This window comes from Aspergillus oryzae, chromosome 7 (genome assembly GCF_000184455.2).
Source record: "Aspergillus oryzae RIB40 DNA, chromosome 7".
Lineage (NCBI taxonomy): Eukaryota > Fungi > Ascomycota > Eurotiomycetes > Eurotiales > Aspergillaceae > Aspergillus > Aspergillus oryzae.
Genome location: NC_036441.1, coordinates 2150395 through 2167328, shown reverse-complemented (window position 1 = coordinate 2167328; position 16934 = coordinate 2150395). Strand labels below are relative to the sequence as shown.

The window sequence follows — 16934 nt, the reverse complement described above, 5'->3', positions numbered from 1 at the left end:
GTGCCCTGTCTTTCGTCGAACAGGAGAGAAGTATCCAATAAATAATGGTGGTTTCCTACGATACTACCCGAAGAGACGTACTATACAAGCTGTCTAGACAGACAGACAAGAGAAAGAAACACCATGATCGCATCTTAGTTGCAGGAGGTATTATCAACTATGAACTTCAAGTACTACGTATTCATGCTCTTTCATGCTCTTTCATATACTTGCATTCAATCGCTCCAAACGTGACGAAATCGCTTCAATAACAGCAGACCTGGATAGGAAGAATCGTCAGTACAAGCTACGCAAAAACTCCGACAGGAAGGAAACTTACTCTCGTTCCACCATTTTCATTGCATCTGCAATCTTGGCCCGCTGCAGTCTCTGGGGAACTCTAGGCTGAGAACCTCCAGGTGATGCTGGACTACCAGGCTCGGTTGGTGAGGGAGCCTTCACTGCTATGGACTTGGCCTCAGCCAGGAGGTCGGCTGCGATTTCCTTCACCTACAGGGTTTTTTAGCGTCCTAGTAGGATGCTCTTGGTGGCAAGGAAAACTCACAGTTTCAAGTCTCTCAGACAGCTGCTGACCATTATCCCGACCTTCCTGTCTCGAATCTCCAAATGACTCTGACAATGTTTCCACTTCCGACACCCAAGCCTTCTCCTTCTCGCTGAGTGGTCTTCCACCGGACTTTAGAACCTTATTACGAATTGCCTCATATCGCTGCACAAGCTGCTCCTGTTTATCCTTCGCCGCTTGGAGTCTCTTATCCAAGGCCTCGCCACTTCTGGAGTTCTCTTTCCGCTCTCCATCTTCACCAATTTCGCTCGATACACCCTTGATTCGCTCGGACACATCAGTGAGTTGCTTCAGTTGCTCCTGCATTTCTCCCTGCAGTCGTTCACACCGACGAAACAGGTCTGATGCTGCCCTCTCCAGGGCGTTGGTGTGAGCAGATAGAATCCTATGTGCAGCGGCCACCAGGTCTAACGTCGCCGGGGACAGGCGAACTTGTTCCTTGAGAGTGTGTCGCTGGCGATGTGGAATATGTTTGTCGACGAAGAATTCCAGGGGAGAATCCGAGTAGAAGACAGCAGGAACCTGATAAGGCGGCCGGCGTGGTGGCAATACAGGGGAACCAGGAACATGGGCTTCCGGATTCGGTTCTGTCAGTGTTGGGAAAGAAACTTCAGGAGTATCCATGATAGCAGCATATGGATGAGAACCACGATAGGTCAGTAATAAGTAGCCAAGGTCATAATCATAATAGACCACCGAGGAAGGGAGATGGTCTGGTTGATCCTTCACAATTTGATGGGCCTCGTCTGTCTGAAGAATGCGTTCCCTCAGAGACACAGTGCCCTCACAGAGAACCTCCAACCGGAAGCCCGAGCCACTTGTGTCCTCAGATTGAAGTTCCGCCTCAAGTCTCTGCACCCATGAAGAAAGGGAAATAAACGTTACATTGTTCTCCGTAGTCACGAAGAAGCCATATCTCGAATGGACGTCTTTCGTAAATGTAGGCCAGTTCTTTAACGACTGTTGTCCTTCCCTCATAGTGTCCAGCGACTCCACCAAGACTAGATCAGACGGCTCCGAGAGTGGGGTACTAAAGGCGTTCTTTCTAGCCCTCGGAAGCCACTGCCCCTCTACCCCGTCAAGTTCCAGGCAAACGTGAACCCTTCCACTTCCCGTAGAAAGACAGATAACCGTAGCTGACAGCTTGTCCTCTCCATTGTCCTCGAGCAAAAGTTCATCCTCGCCCATCATGAGGGCATCGACGTCAACTTTGGCCGCGATAACATGAAGATCACAGAGATCCAAGTCATCGACCTCATCTCCTGTATCTATACGGAAAGGTCCTTGCAGTCTGGGGATCGCGCTGGGGTTGGCAGGGCGAGTAAGGATTTCCGACTCTGGGCCCGTATCTGATTCGTAAACATGCAAGGGGTCTTGGGTATCAATTTCCGTCAACCAATCGTACTGTTGCCGGCAGGCAGTCAGCTCATCCTCAAAATCAGCGGGGTCCTCCTCAAGAGCTGCCAGCTTCGGAATTATAGCTGCGGAGAGCGAAGGAACGGTAGTAGCTGGGGCTCTCCATTTGGAGGGCAGTAGCGGACAAAGGGCGTAAAGGTCACCCGGTTTCATCGCAACCCACAAGGTCATTGGTGCCCAAGCGTCCTCCTTCTCACTGCCTGTGCCCCCAAAGCAAGCGGATGCGACTTCCATATCAACATAGTCAGCAGAGAAACCTTTGTTCTTTCCAAAGCCGGATGGCGAAAAGTCCTCGTCAGATGAGGTGCCATCCACCAGCTTTCTCAAGTCGATCGCCAGTGTAGGACGGTCGAAAGACCATTGATTATTTCGGTCCAGCTCCCAGACCCGTACAGCGGCATCTACAGTGACGGTAACGATACAGCCTCCAAGGTTGCTGTGAACCCCAAGCGGATGCCATAAAGCTGATACTACAGGCGACTCGGGTATCACGTGCGTTGTAGGCCCAAGCTGGTAGGTCTTGACACGAATCGGCGAGCTGTCAGTTCCAGACAAATGAGAAGGATCCGGAAGCACGGCAATGTGAACCGTATGGTCCGCAACGATAGCCAGAAAAGCGCCATTGGGGGATGGTATGAGTTGGCGGATTTGTTCGTAAACCGGAACTGTCAAGATCTGAGTGTTGTCAGTCGTATATTATAATAGCAGCAAATTCCGCAATAGGATTTCTCATACTCTGTAGTGCACATTGTTGCTAGCATCCGACTGTCCTTCTGAGTCTTCTTTCTGGTCAGGAGTTCCTTTCCTTGATCTTGTCTGCTGCTGCCATTCGTTCTTCAATCGCGTTAGGTTCGACCAACGGATCTGGTTGTCGACCACGGTAAATGCTTCATTTCCTCTCTTTGCTAATACGCGAGTGGGCCCAGCGTAATCAACTTCTTGCCGAAGCTTGCCTGAAATACTCTCTGGAGCTTTAGGGGTCGCGCTTGAGAACAATAAAGCTCCCGGAGAAGGGCGTGAGAGCCACGGAGGTATATAACTGATAACTTTCGGCATTGTCGAAACATTTATTCCATATAGAAGTTGGGTTCAATGTTATGCTTCCCACCCCTACCAGCGATAATGTTGCGAAATGAAAGTGACAGTGCTGGGAATCCTGGCGGGAGAATGCGCCGGTAACAGAACAGTGTCTGGGGAAATTTTGGTGGAAGCACTGGACAACGGGCGCGCGCCAAGAGCAGCGTAAGTTTCCGTGAACAAGCTCCATTGGTGAGCTTTCCTTGACTGCATCTGCCACAACCTCCTGCGCTCAACTTGCTCCGTTATTGTCTTCCGTTATTCTTCTTCTTCACCTATTATTATCGCGGCTTTACTTAACTATCATCGAATTTCAATCGTTATTTCCCGACAATGACCGTATCACCACGCAACACCGTGGAGAGGCTCGATCGGCCGAGCGCCTACTACCTGGGAAAGGTCTAGCTTCATAAGAGTTCTTCAATGGCAACTGGCTGGATCGCGGGAATAACTAACATGTATCTTATATATCCAGAACAAGAAGCGCAAGTACAGCCAAGATGACGCGGACAAGGTTGCAGAAGATCCAACCGACAACTTAAAAAATGCTACCACTCTTTATGTCGGTAATCTGTATGTCCATTGTCTTGTCGACGGTTTAACATGGGTCTCTCTTCATCTACTAACTACTTTAGTTCTTTCTACACAACAGAGGAACAGATTCATGAACTTTTCTCAAAGTCAGATACCACTCAACGACCGTGCTGAAGATCGCATACTAACTGATAGACACAGATGTGGAGAAGTTAAACGGCTTGTGATGGGACTCGACCGATTTACGAAGACACCCTGTGGCTTCTGCTTCGTCGAGTATTACACACATCAAGATGCGTTGGATTGCTTGAAATACGTTGGTGGCACCAAGCTCGATGAGAGAATTATCCGGACGGATCTTGACCCTGGTTTCGAGGAAGGAAGACAATACGGGTACGTGGAGAGGCGTTCACTTTCCATAGGCAAAATTGTTTCTAACATCCATGCAGTCGTGGTAAATCTGGTGGGCAGGTTCGCGACGAATACCGAGAAGAGTACGACCCAGGACGTGGCGGTTATGGACGGGCTTATGCAGATGATCAGAGACAACGGGAAGAAGAAGAATACGGTAAGGGTAGGTAATATTGATGGGACTTTGTGTGATTGGCGCATGTACGGCGTTTGCATGCATTATATTTCTTTGATTTGGTAGAAGGAACGGCATCAACAAAAGAATATTTACATCCGATACCCAATCTATCGACGAAACTTTCTATACAAACTCTTTCTATAATGCAAAGCATCAACTAGCGTTGCTCTAAGCTTCCTCCTCCTTCTCACGGACTCCTCCACCTGGCGCAGCCACCATGAATGTATCCGAGCGTCGCCGGTGAGTTCAGGATGGAAGCTTGTGCCGAAAACATTTCCCTGCTTGACAGCAATGATATCTCCAGCTTCTTTGTCTGCATCGATGTTCCTCCCCTCACTAGCCAGTTTAGCGGCTCTGCCTGGAAGTGTTGCCAGCACTTCAACCTGCGTTGCCATTGCGTCCAGAGCCGCCTGGTCTTTCACGTGTTTTGAAGGTGCTACAACAGTCTCGTCTCTTCCAACCTCGCTTGTTTGGATGCCTTCTTCGTGTGGCAATATCTTTTCGACAACAGGTGCTCTGATGAAAACGGCTGGGAAAGGAGGCTGGTCTTTCCCGCAAGAGTTCAGGAACGGCAGATCCAATGGCGCTTGGAAACTTTCGGTCTGACGACCAAAGTGGTTCCTATTTACGCGCACATCTAAACCTCCGATAAGCTCTTGGCCACCCTTCTTTGTCCGGTTGGCGGACTCGGCAAGCAAAATCAACCCGGCACAGGTTCCCCAAGTTGGCCTGCGATGGACCCTATCGAGGATAAATGGTCAGTCTCTGGAAGCAGAGCAGGCTTTCTGAGAATACATACTTTACGAAATCTCTCAGGGGCTCTAAAAGATTAGACCTAGCTGCGACAAGAGAGATAGTGGTGCTCTCGCCACCAGGTAAGATAAGCGCATCGCATCTATCCAATTCCTGCGGGGTTCGCACTTCAATGAACTCCCATTTTGGCGAGGCGTGGGTCTCTGTCGCCAAATTGGCCGCTGCCTGTTTCAACAGTTGTACATGCTCGTAGAATGCGCCCTGTAAGGCGAGAACCCCGACGGTGATGCTCATTTCAAGGCGGTCTAATTCATAGAAGATGAGTCAAGTGTTGGCCACGGCCTGTATATATCGCCGGATCAACATATATCCGAGTTATCTCCACGTGCCGCCCCGCACGATAAGGCGTTCCTGCACGGTGATCAATCTGGAAAACGTAACCTCAGCTTATTCTGTACGGGGAATCATGAATCTCTGCTTCTAGTTGAGTGTTCTGTTAATCAATAGGCCAATCTGAGATATTCATTAATAACAATGGATCTATGATGGTGGTTGAGTCATCTACACTATGCTCTATTTTATACCCTGTATACTTCGCGAATAAATATTCCCCGCACCGGATTCAGTCTATCAACAAAGCTGCTCTACGTCTCACCACTCCGCTTCATAGTATTCCACCCCCAGCGCATTAAACATGCAACCACCACAGGACGAGTCCAGCAATTGCATGGTACGGTGGTATATCGATACCCGGGACCTAACAGCAACCACTACATCCCTCCCTCTACTAGAAACACTCCAACCACCAGACCAGGAGTCGGCCAAACGCTTCTACCACCTGAAAGACAAGCATATGTCCCTTGCATCCAATCTCCTGAAATATCTTTTTATCCACCGAACATGTCGCATCCCATGGAATCAAATTACCATCAGCCGAACGCCAGCACCGCATCATCGGCCGTACTTCAACGCTGCAGGCTTCATCCAGACCGCAGCTACAGACAAGCCAATTCCAAACATTGAATTCAATGTCAGCCATCAAGCATCCCTGGTAGCTCTCGCAGGGACGATTCTGCCGCCGTCAAGCAACAATGACTCAATTGCGCCTACCAATGTCATCACAAATCCCAATCCCACCTCTACACCCGCCTCATCTATACCTCAGGTAGGAATAGACATTACCTGCGTGAACGAGCGCCGCAACACCCCGGAAACTAGACAAGCATTAGAAGAGTTCGTCGGTATCTTCTCTGAAGTCTTCTCCCAGCGAGAGCTGGATACCATCAAAAGCTTGCACGGAGTACCATCACATATCGGCAACGACGAGGACGGCCTTGTGGAATATGGGTTCCGGTTGTTCTATACCTACTGGGCGTTGAAAGAAGCATATATCAAGATGACAGGGGAAGCGTTATTGGCGCCGTGGTTGAGAGAATTGGTGTTCACGAATGTTCTTGCGCCGGAGCCCGCAGGCCGGCACTTGCATACTTGGGGTGAGCCGTATACTGGGGTCAAGACATGGCTGTATGGGAAGGAGGTGGAAGATGTGAGACTTGAGGTGGTTGCATTTGAGAATGATTATCTTATTGCTACCGCGGCAAGAGGGGGTGGTATTGGGTGGAGAAGTGAAGGAGATGGTGCAGATCCATGGCAGCGGTTGGAAAAGATTGATATCGAGAAAGATGTTAGACCTTGCGCGACGGGTGTTTGCCAATGTCTGAAATAGGTTTTGTCTCGTCCCCACTGAAGTCGTGCCACAATGCTACGTTTATATAAAAATGCACGTAAGATTTGAACAGCAAGTGGATATGTTCTATTGATCTGGTAGCCTACATACAGAATTGGTCCAGAGTATACAGCGGGAGGGAGGGGCCCGGTACTCTTGAACGGATGACATTATATACACCTTGGAGGAAAAGGTCCTATCCATTAGGTATAGGAACCGATTATAATGAACGTTTCATCAGGGCCGACCGCTCTGTCTCATGTTGTTTCTCATGTCTACAAGTAATGCAAATCTTAGGCCCTCGTCTCTAGACAGAAACTATTTGAAGTACTCTGTCGCGGGATCTGTACTGGAGAACAGAAGACAATGATTATTAGCGGGTGGTACGGGGACAACAACGCCCGGTATTCATGTCTCATGTCGCGTTTCAACTTGTTCGTGGAATGGTGCGTGCATCTGGCGTTCGATGAAGGGGATGCCGAGGAAGAAAAGGGTCATTGTCATAACTCAAAGTTGCAACGAGGTCAGATCTCAACGGCAGTAGAAGTACCATTGGCATGCGAGTTGCCAACCTCGATTTCGTTCTTCTCAGACATCTCGAGTAGAGTCTTGAGCATGGATTCCCGAGCCGACTGAGTCAGGGCATCGACATCAGCCGCAGTCAAACCCTCAGTACTGATGGGAGGGAGGACTAGGATGGGTCAGCCTCGCTCACATATGCATTTGCTCAAAGGGGATGAGGATAGGAAAGTCGTACCTTTGACCTGGATTGAACCAGCATTAAACCTCCAGTTCCGGGGAGACAGAACATGCGAGTAATTCTCCGAAACAACAGGAACAATAGGCACACCGGCTTTCACAGCGAGATGGAAAGCGCCCTTCTTGAACGGCAACAGCCCCGGCTTGTCCGAGTAGCTTCTTGTGCCCTCAGGGAAGATGAAGACACTCTGACGGTGGTTGCGCATCTCCTCTGCAGCGCTGTCGAATGCCTTTACGGCCGTCTGGCGATTGGCCCTGTCGATGAAAACAGTGCGAGAAAGAGACATGAACCAACCGAGGAAGGGCACATGGCGTAGCGATTTCTTGGCCGTAACACTGCAGTACGGGGGGAAGATAGAACCCAACATGAGGACATCTAGCTCAGATTGATGGTTCCCAATAAAGACCGCTGGCCGGGTGGAGAGATGCTCCTGGCCTTCAACAATGTCAAAGTGTACACCGGTTGTATACCGCATGACCCACTTGAAGCTGCGCGCGGTGGCCCATTGCGACACCCGTCCGTAGCCGACCAGGCGCAAGACAATTGAAGCGATTACGCCATAAGTGGCACATAGGAGAAGGGAACCGTAGGAGGCCAAGCAGCGAGCAACGAACGCTGCGCGGGGAATCTTCTGGCCCAGGGTGAAAAGTGAAAGCGTGACGACGACGAACGAGCTAATGCCCGAGGCAACGTAGGGCAGAAACGACATGGTGAGGAGAATAAGATGCTGTCTACAAGAAGGACCCTAGTTCCCAAGTTGAGCGTCAGCACTATATAGGCGGTCCAAGGTAAGAAAGGCACATCCTTACTTGGTACTGTCCAGTGGTGATGAGGTCAGGCGAGAGAGTCTCGGGAACAGCAGAGGTGCACGGGAGAATCACAAAAGCGGTTGGGGCATGGCAATGGCCGAAGTGAATATTAATAGAAAGCGAGGACTCCCAGGAACACTTAGAAGAAGAACATTAGGAATATTAGGGACTCTAATAGGAAGAAGAATGCAGTGAAACAGAACTACCAAACAGTCGTCTTTCCACTTCCGCCTTTTTCTGGCGAATTTTGTTGGACCGCTCACCGCCTTCTCTTCTCTGATGTGCAGGTGACAGTCCATTTGATGAGCGTCTTACTGGCTTTACCTCGGTTGAATTCCTCCAAATGTAAGAATATGCATAAAGATGAATTGATTATGGAAATGCCTCGCACGACAGACGGTATATGTCCACGAATCTGTCGCCTGGTGTCTTCATGTCTCATTCGCAGCTAAAACGCGAGAAAGCCAACCCACGCTAATGTACAGAACCAAGAGCCTCGACACCTTTTCGAGAGCCTGATGCTGGGAAACACACTCTCTACTCAACCGGCCTGTTAACGCCTGTGTAATGCTGATGCTCACGCAGATTTGACCCAGAAAGGAGAAAAATAGGGAAAAACGCCAACCGTCATGAATTAGAACCCCAAGCAGGAACGTGGCTCAAGAGCAAATGTTGAGAAACCGAAGCAAATAAGAGGAAGGTAAAGAAAGAGTCACATGTGCGGAAGTTTAGGAAAGCTTGGGACAGGGGCGGGGGAAAGGAAGGCCGTAGAAATCAAGCCATATCTTCATCGTCCTCCTCTTCGTCATCTAATGATTCCATAGCGTCCTTTATGTATTGTGCCGCCTATTGGTAGAAGTGTTAGTGACCCTATCCCCATGGTAAATGTTGATATGATTCTTACCTTGGGATCTAAATTCAAGGCCGTGGTGAAATGCTTGATAGCATTGGCCTTGTCATGCAGCATTTTGTAAAGCTTACCCAAGAGATAATGCACGTTTGCTTCGTCTGGGGCCATGTCTTTAAGAATCTTCAATTCTGCTAGAGCCAATTTGAGCTCTTGCAGCTTCATTAATGCGCGAGCCTTGCGGAACCTAGCAAGGACGGAATGTGGTGCCAATGAACAGGCTCGCCCATATTGAATTAGAGCTGCCTTTGGATTGTTCATCTTTTCCAGGACCAGACCAATACAACAGATGAGCACCGCATTTGTAGGGTTAATACTTGCTGCGTTACGGAAATGTTGTTCAGCAAAGTCGAGTTTGCCCATTTTGTCATAAACGGTGCCCAATCCGTACCACGCATTGTAGTGGCGGCTATCAGCACTGATGCCATGCCGGTAGGCATCCAGTGCTTTATCGTATTCTTCGTTTGCTACATATTCGTGTCCCTGCAAGGTAAAACCATAGGCAAAATGAGAATCTAATTGTGTCGCTCGCTTGAAACACTTTAAGGCCTGGTCGTGATCGCGTTGGTGCGAGAAGGAATTGCCAATGGCGCACCATGCCTGGGGGGATAAACGGTCGACCTCCATTAGCTCATGCGCCAAATAGGCTAGTTCGATGTCGTTTTTCAGATGCCAAAGAACAGTCGAGTAAATCTCCATGTCATCCAACCTGGACGGTGCTATGTTTCTCACCCGTACGAAATACTTCTCGGCGTCTGAATACATTGCTTGCTCGTAGTACGCTCGCCCGATTTGCGAAAGAACCCAAGGCGTCTCTCGCTGACCCTGAGATAGCGCATTGAATATTTGTATAGAATCCGTACACCGATAACGACTCAAAGCAAAGTATCCCGACGCCAGTTTGGAGAAGAGCTCCAACAGCCATGTCAGAGCTTCAATGGACTTCGACTTTTCAATCGTCGCGGCCTTAGAGGCAACATTGGTAGCCCCACTATGAACAGTTGATACCGGACGATGTTCTTTCCCATCGCTCTCGTGTATCTCGCCGACATGTTTCCTGTTACCGCTCACAACACGACCTACACCCGTGGCTGCCGTAGCACGCCCCTTGGCACCAGTAGCTTTTACCTTTTTGAGTTCCCTGCCGTCCTTTGTGCCTAATGCCGTGCCTGAGAGCTTGCTAGTTGTAGGCTTAATCTGGTTGAAAAGACGTACGCTGCGGCGTTGAGGGGCTCCTGGTTCTGTTGGTGCTGGTGGATGAGCTACCTGGCCGGAAACCGTTCGCTTGCGGTCGCCAACTCTAGATCCTGTCACAGATTCCTTTTCCACTTGGGTTGTCGTTTGTTCCTCTTGTTCAACCCTCATTCTCGTTCTTTGTCTGATACCCGTAGGCTTCATTTTCGGCGGGGGATCCATTGCATGATCTGCCCCGATCGATTGAATCGTGCGATTTTTTCTGGCTGGAGCTAAGGGAGGTTCCCACGAGGTATCCCCAACCCCGTTAGCCAGGCGGAAGTCATCAGACTCACTGCTCTGGCCACCAGGGGTTTCTGTTCCTTCCCGAACAGCTGGTGTTGATGTTCCATTCGATGCCACGCTGACAGTGCTTCCGTTCAGTTTCTCCCATAAGGCAGAGCTTCCATGGGTAGTGCCCGAGTCACTGCGGGATGCGGCAGACATAAAGGGGTCCAAGCTTGGATTCACATTTGCTGAAGTTTGCAGCGGTCCACCTGCAGGCGCAACCTTGTCAGGCGGAAGATCAATATCTTCCTGTGATGACGATAGAACGGAAAGTAGTTCGGAGCTCATTTTGTAAATATTAGGGACCCGAATATTGACACCTTCAAAGGGCAATTAGTTTTTAGTACAAAGATAAGGCAGGCCGCCAAAACCCACCTGTCTCGCACAAACCCAGAAATGCATCCCACATAAAAGGATTCAATTTCAAAGCTTCGACATAGCATTCTACTCCCTTATTGAGGTCTTTATGAGCGTGCCATAGTTTACCCTGCAAGCATAGAACTGCAGCCGCGTCGGGTAGGTGCTGCCTGCGTGTTTCGCTGTGTTTGTCTATACAATCGACGGGAGATTATCAGCCTCAGCCACATTGACGAAATTGTTCACACCATGAATGTAGCGAGAAACAAAGGACAGAATGCTTACTCCAATGATTCTTAGAAGTCCAAAGGCTTTTGCTCCGTTCCAGCGCCGCAATCCCATCAAGATACTTTCCTAAGTCTAGACACGCCTGCGCATACACATACGAGCAGCCCAAATGAGTACCCCTCGACCCAAAATTCTTGCTGTAGTCATAAGCTGCCTTGATTTGCCCGTTGAGTAGATGGCATAGGGAGAGTAGATAGGAAGCCTCCGATGTTCGAGGTTCATAGGCATGCAGACGACCAGCAAGAAATAGCGCATTGCGAATCAGATTGTTATCAAGGTGATAGTATATTAGCTGCCTCAACTGGCCCGATATATGGGATGTCGACGGCGACATGTTGGGGTGTGAATGTTTAGGCTTCGCGGCACGGAGAAATTTGGCGATCTAAGAACGGGGGCGCAGTGTCGGTCGTGATGACGGCGGAGGTTCGAGTAGATAGGTAGAGAATAATCAGGGAGATGTTCACTCAAGAAGAGCAAGCATTTGGTAGGCAGTATGTGATACCTAGCGCTCTTTGATAGAAATTCCGGCGACGAGGGAAGCACGAGATTCTTTGTGATGCGCGGATCCAAAGTTGTGTTAATAGCCAGAGGACCGCCGACAGAGAGAAATCAGTGATATTATCGCTCTGAGAGACGTTCCCCTATTACGTCCTTCACAGAATCCCTCAGTTGTTTTACCCGCGATATTATACAGGGTCGTGTCTCGGAGAGTGAATGACGTCCGGCCAACTCGTGACGCCCCTTTGGGCCAGGTTAAGATTCAGAGGAGAGTAAATTGCATGTCGCGAATGATGGTCGAACAGTTGAAAGAGGAAAGCTGCGCGGGGTCAGCAAAGTCTCGCCAAGAGAGATGCAGTGGGATGTGGCAGAGGCGATCCTGATTGTCGTCACGATGTCTTTTCGGCCATCAGATGTTTTGGGGCGGCAGTTCAATGCACCGCTCTTAGTGGCTGGTGGAGGCGCGGGCGCTTGTCTGGTTGTGGTGGGCAACGCCATTCCCTAATCGTCTGTCAGTCCAAAAGTTCCCACCAGCGAACTAAATACCACGTTGAGCTTCCGCACTAGCTTCGATCTTGATCTGTCAAGATTAGGTAGTAGGTATGGCTTAGTTTCTGTACATACAACCAAATATATGCAAGGAGCTACCGATTGTTAGGATCTGCAATCATCTACACTCATCCTGAACACATCAAACGATACGACTTAAATTAATCCTCAGTACTACTAATCTTTGCAGGACCGTTCAACATGGCACAAGTTTGTCTCCCTCGATTTCACTACTCCCCACTGATCTCATATGTCAATAACAAATAAAGGGCTGACCCTTTCTCAAGAAAGCAGCAAAAACCCTCGCGACTCGAAATGCCTCCCTTTTACTCCGTACCCATATAACTACTCTTTGTCTTCATGCGGCCTTCCTCCTTCTCCACTGGATATTCAACCGCCCCCGCTCGTTAACGCCTTATATTACCTTTGCATGTCCGACTCTGGCTATCGAATTCTATCTGGACCGCCTGGGCCGTCCACGCTATAATCCAGCTGATGGCTCACTTCGCTCCCCTGGAGAGGACCTTGGGGCGGCCGGTTTAACGGAATATATGTGGGATGTCTTGTATTGGACGTGGGGCTGTATTGGCGCGGTCTGTGTCTTTGGCGATCGCGCCTGGTGGCTGTGGATTGTGGTGCCCCTGTATTCCGTCTGGCTGGCATATACCACGTTCACGGGAATGAAGAGCGGACTTGCCGGGATGGGCGGAACAGAACCAGCTGTTACGGAGAGTAAGAGGCAGAAGAAAATGGAGAAAAGAGGAGGCCAGCGAGTACAGTATCGATGATTTGTTGGAATCGACTATTGCATGTACACTATGGGATATCTCGTCGTTATGAAAAATTTGGGTACAATATCTTCAAATGTTGGGCGGACATAGTATGAAGAAAAATGTGTTGTATTACGTTCTCAGGTGAATGTACGATAATGGCGTGCACATATATGGACTTACAAAACCACGGGTGTGCTAGTGTATACAACAATATACAACAATCATTAGGCTGCAGGAGTACGCGCAAACACAAAAATCAGCAATATAATGTACCAAAACATACTTGCAGAAAACTATGTGGGGAATAAGTAAGGTCAGGTCATCGTCAATCTGCTAGGATAATCAAGCTAGTGGGAAGGAACAAAAGAGAGGGATATCATTCATGAGTATATTGCTTTGAACCGAACCATATATTTCTCCAACTCATATGGAACTTGGGTTCGCAGCAAACAAACTTTGCGTATCTTCTGGGATCATAGGCCGTCTCTATCAGGCGTCTCTTCAAGGTTGTCGTCCGAGTTCTGTATACGATATGTGGCAGTCTCAGTGGCGTCCAGAATCAAGTCGCCTTCGTTGGTAGCAATCATTGCATGCTGTTCCTGTGTACTTTCCAACGGAAAAGCAGGCTCACTTGGGGTGTAAACAGCACTGCTAGTGGCAGATTCCACAACAGGGGTAAATGCCTCAGGTTGTTCATAGCTATCCTTCACGGAGTCTCCACCAACGCGCATGCTAGTAGCCGGTGAAAATGGAATGGAAGCGGCCCTATCGTTTGCAACAATATCTTTTTGTGGTTCGGACGCGGGGTGTGAGGTTCTATAAATAGCGTGTAGTTTGTCCATCACGTCCTGGACAAAAGAAGGATCTTTCCCGGCGAGCAGCTCAGAGACGAGGTTTTCAACAGCTTCGTAATGAGCACTCGAGGAGCTTGGAGCTTGCGGCTTATGAAGGTTTTGAGAGTCATCGGGTTGTTCGTGAGCCTCCTGCTCGAGCGACTGGGATGATCCCGCTCCAGCTGATCTTTCAACTTCCGCATAGTTTTTACGAACACTGTTTAGAGCACTGTAAACATTTTCAGGAACTTCCTCGAATTCAGGTACGCCTTGTTTCGACATAGCTTCAGCCGCAGCTACACCCCAAGTTGATTTCGTGGTGTCTTCCTCCCTGTCGGTTTGCTGTGCTCTGAGTGGACCGGTCTCTATATGACCACCAGATTCCGCAGGAGCTTCAGACGGCTCTAGTTCTTCGTTCGATAATTCCACCCCTTCCGAGTTGACATGGTCATGTGCTATAGGTGCATCGTCAAGACCCAGCGCTTGGTCTTCGGATTCCGCAGCACCCTGTGCCGCTGAGCTAGCGTTGCCGGTTTCACGGTGCATTGAAGCTTTGTGATTTGGAGAGTCTGCATCTAGGTAATGCTCTTGGGGAGCGGGTGTAGACGGTTCACTAGGCATTGGCCGTGGAGGAGGAGAGCCGGACCTAGTATCGAAGTTGTCACTCACTTCCCGCGCCGCAATCTTCCATCTACCGACATCTTTCAGCCTGGCAAGTTCTTTCGCAGCAGCTTCGGCAACATCCATTCCACGAGATAAGATATCATCAGAGAGTGCCCTGGCATCTTCCAATTTTGGATGGCGCATGCCGACCTTCCGGAATTTACCCTTCCAATCTTCAAACTGTGCTTTCAGTGCATGATATTTTGCCCAATCTTTGTAGGTAACACCATCCATCCAAGCCCAGCGCATCCCTATTTCCTGAAGCCCCAGGTCACGCACACTGTCAAGCACATCTAGGGTAGAATTTACTGCGGCAGAGACACGATGCACTAACTCCTGATCAAATGAGCTGTGCCATTCTCGGATAGCATGAGCGCGATCCCTAATGACGACTGCGGCTTGTCTGATGTCCTTAAGAAGTTCACTTTGCGCCGTTTGCTCCGCTGGAGAATGTTCACTAGGCAAAGCCTCAGTCAACTCGCCTATACGAAGCTTGACAGCCGAGAGTTCGTGTTCCACAGCGGTTTCCAGAGCCGTAAGAAGGCTCCTCCCATGATTCTCGGCCCCGCCATTTACATAACCCCCAACAAGTCCGTATAGGCGCTCTTCAAGATCTTCGATACCTAAATCCGCAGCCACAGAAAACTTTTCCTGCCAAGTTCGCAGGTCTGATTCAATCTTCTCGCGAGTTTGTGTTGCCAATTCTGTAGGGGACAATGCGCGAGATGTAGATGAAACCACCGTTGTAGAAGTTGTGGGAGTTGATTCGATTTTGCTGGTTTCTGATGACGCAGGAACAACACTAACCAGTTGTTCCGAAGAGCTTGTGGTACTCGACGTCAGCCAACAGAGGGTAACTGTTAGGATCAAAAACTCACTTGTCAACCTCATCCACAACCTTGCGCAGCTGATTTCCCTCACGATAGCTGGCCAGTCTCTGCCCGATTTTGACTAATTGAGGTTCAACATTCTCCGAGTAAAGACCGGTAACTTGTGGCCAAAGCCAGCTGTTCACAAAATAAACAACGGATGACCATGATGTTTGAGCATAGGGCATGACGGTGGTTGTTAGAACATTTTGACCAGAGGTATACGTCTTTCCAATAAAGGGTCTTGTCCGAGAAAGGAAAGGTTGAATATAACCAACGCATGTTGTCTTAAAAGCAAAGTTCGCCTTTTGATAGTAAGGCGACATCACCGCCGTGACTCTTTGGACTTGAGGTGCTACCTCGGCGTTATACAGCTCGCTCGCACCATCCTTTGCGGATTGCAGAAGAGGAGCAACTTGCTTCTCCCACTGCTCAGATCCGTAAGCATGGGCTTGTTCCAAAGCAGGTGCGCCGTATTTATCATAGCCAAGCTTAGCAACATTCGCGGCAGGCGTATAAACCTTCTCGTTGAGAACCCCTACATACGGACGGGCTTTCTCAACGTAAGGGGCACCGTAGGTGTTGTAGAATGGAAGAACGTGAGGCTCAACATAGGAGCGGGCGACGAGATACGGTTTGCAGACTCGCGGAGAGGACTCATTCAGATCCGACAGTTGAGCCGGGCATCGAAAAAATGGGGTGAGCAATATATACCAGATACAAAGCCTAAATTGGTAGGTTGTTTGTCAGATCATGGTTGTAAAAAAATATACCTAGACATGAATGCAAGCATACCGCACCACCAACCCGAGCGTCCATCGGAAGATACTTGTGTTTCTAGATTTCGGTTGGACCTCTTTATTTCCCATATCCTTAACAATGCCTTCTGAGGCATGGCCGCTATCTGAGGTGGTCATCGCTGGCGACCTCGCCTCGGTAATTAGAGTCCTTTGTTTTGAGTCAATAGATGCTAGCGCTTGCCTGCCGTCGCGCATATAATCTAAATAGATACAAGACTCGAACAACTTGCCGTTGCTATCTAGATCATCGCAATTGCACTACGGAGCCACACCGTCTGGGCTTCAGCAGAAATTGAGACCGGAGGCTAGAGTTGATAACCTAGCCCTTCGCTAAGTTTCAACAAGACTCGTACGCGACGAAGGCCCAGGTCTTGGCGCGTGTTTCTTTGTCGAAATATGATGCACTTCGTTGAACTGATGAATAAAGTCGATAATGAGCTGGTTTGTCTTAGGATGTAAAGATAGCTTGAAGAAAGTTCAATCACAATAACATCAAGCTAACAGGGACTTCAGGGTAAATGCACGAAGGCTGAAGTGAGGTCATCGTTTAGTTCAGCGCATCTGGCGTCTTACAAAGTGTTACACTAGGGTCCCTCAGCGGTAGTTATCAACTCTGTCCCCTGGCTGTAACATACTGTATCCCCACG

General features: G+C 49.2%; 6 protein-coding genes across 6 annotated transcripts; 1 reads left to right on the top strand and 5 right to left on the bottom strand.

The window, feature by feature from the left end:
* Nucleotides 1-201: 201 nt before the first annotated feature.
* Nucleotides 202-3037, bottom strand: AO090011000846 (uncharacterized protein; the record flags this gene model as incomplete). Its single annotated transcript, XM_001826367.1, has 4 exons — nt 202-259; nt 320-489; nt 545-2656; nt 2717-3037. 4 exons carry the CDS (start codon nt 3035-3037, stop codon nt 202-204), a joined length of 2661 nt encoding a protein of 886 aa, XP_001826419.1.
* A 652-nt stretch (nt 3038-3689) lies between these two features.
* Nucleotides 3690-5228, bottom strand: AO090011000845 (pyridoxal 5'-phosphate synthase subunit PdxT; the record flags this gene model as incomplete). Its single annotated transcript, XM_023233133.1, has 4 exons — nt 3690-3727; nt 3782-3898; nt 4315-4922; nt 4981-5228. The coding sequence occupies 4 exons, from the start codon at nt 5226-5228 to the stop codon at nt 3690-3692; spliced, it is 1011 nt and encodes a 336-aa protein (XP_023093667.1).
* Nucleotides 5229-5628: 400 nt separating this feature from the next.
* Nucleotides 5629-6660, top strand: AO090011000844 (4'-phosphopantetheinyl transferase family protein; the record flags this gene model as incomplete). The annotated part of the gene is made up of 2 exons (XM_023233132.1): nt 5629-6167; nt 6225-6660. The coding sequence occupies 2 exons, from the start codon at nt 5629-5631 to the stop codon at nt 6658-6660; spliced, it is 975 nt and encodes a 324-aa protein (XP_023093666.1).
* A 524-nt stretch (nt 6661-7184) lies between these two features.
* Nucleotides 7185-8129, bottom strand: AO090011000843 (1-acylglycerol-3-phosphate O-acyltransferase SLC1; the record flags this gene model as incomplete). The annotated part of the gene is made up of 2 exons (XM_001826364.3): nt 7185-7351; nt 7418-8129. The coding sequence occupies 2 exons, from the start codon at nt 8127-8129 to the stop codon at nt 7185-7187; spliced, it is 879 nt and encodes a 292-aa protein (XP_001826416.1).
* An 874-nt stretch (nt 8130-9003) lies between these two features.
* On the bottom strand, nt 9004-11636 carry AO090011000842 (anaphase promoting complex subunit bimA; the record flags this gene model as incomplete). The annotated part of the gene is made up of 4 exons (XM_001826363.3): nt 9004-9075; nt 9134-10977; nt 11033-11206; nt 11300-11636. The coding sequence occupies 4 exons, from the start codon at nt 11634-11636 to the stop codon at nt 9004-9006; spliced, it is 2427 nt and encodes an 808-aa protein (XP_001826415.1).
* A 1959-nt stretch (nt 11637-13595) lies between these two features.
* Nucleotides 13596-15675, bottom strand: AO090011000841 (uncharacterized protein; the record flags this gene model as incomplete). The annotated part of the gene is made up of 4 exons (XM_023233131.1): nt 13596-14898; nt 14953-15322; nt 15426-15475; nt 15497-15675. The coding sequence occupies 4 exons, from the start codon at nt 15673-15675 to the stop codon at nt 13596-13598; spliced, it is 1902 nt and encodes a 633-aa protein (XP_023093665.1).
* Nucleotides 15676-16934: the final 1259 nt, after the last annotated feature.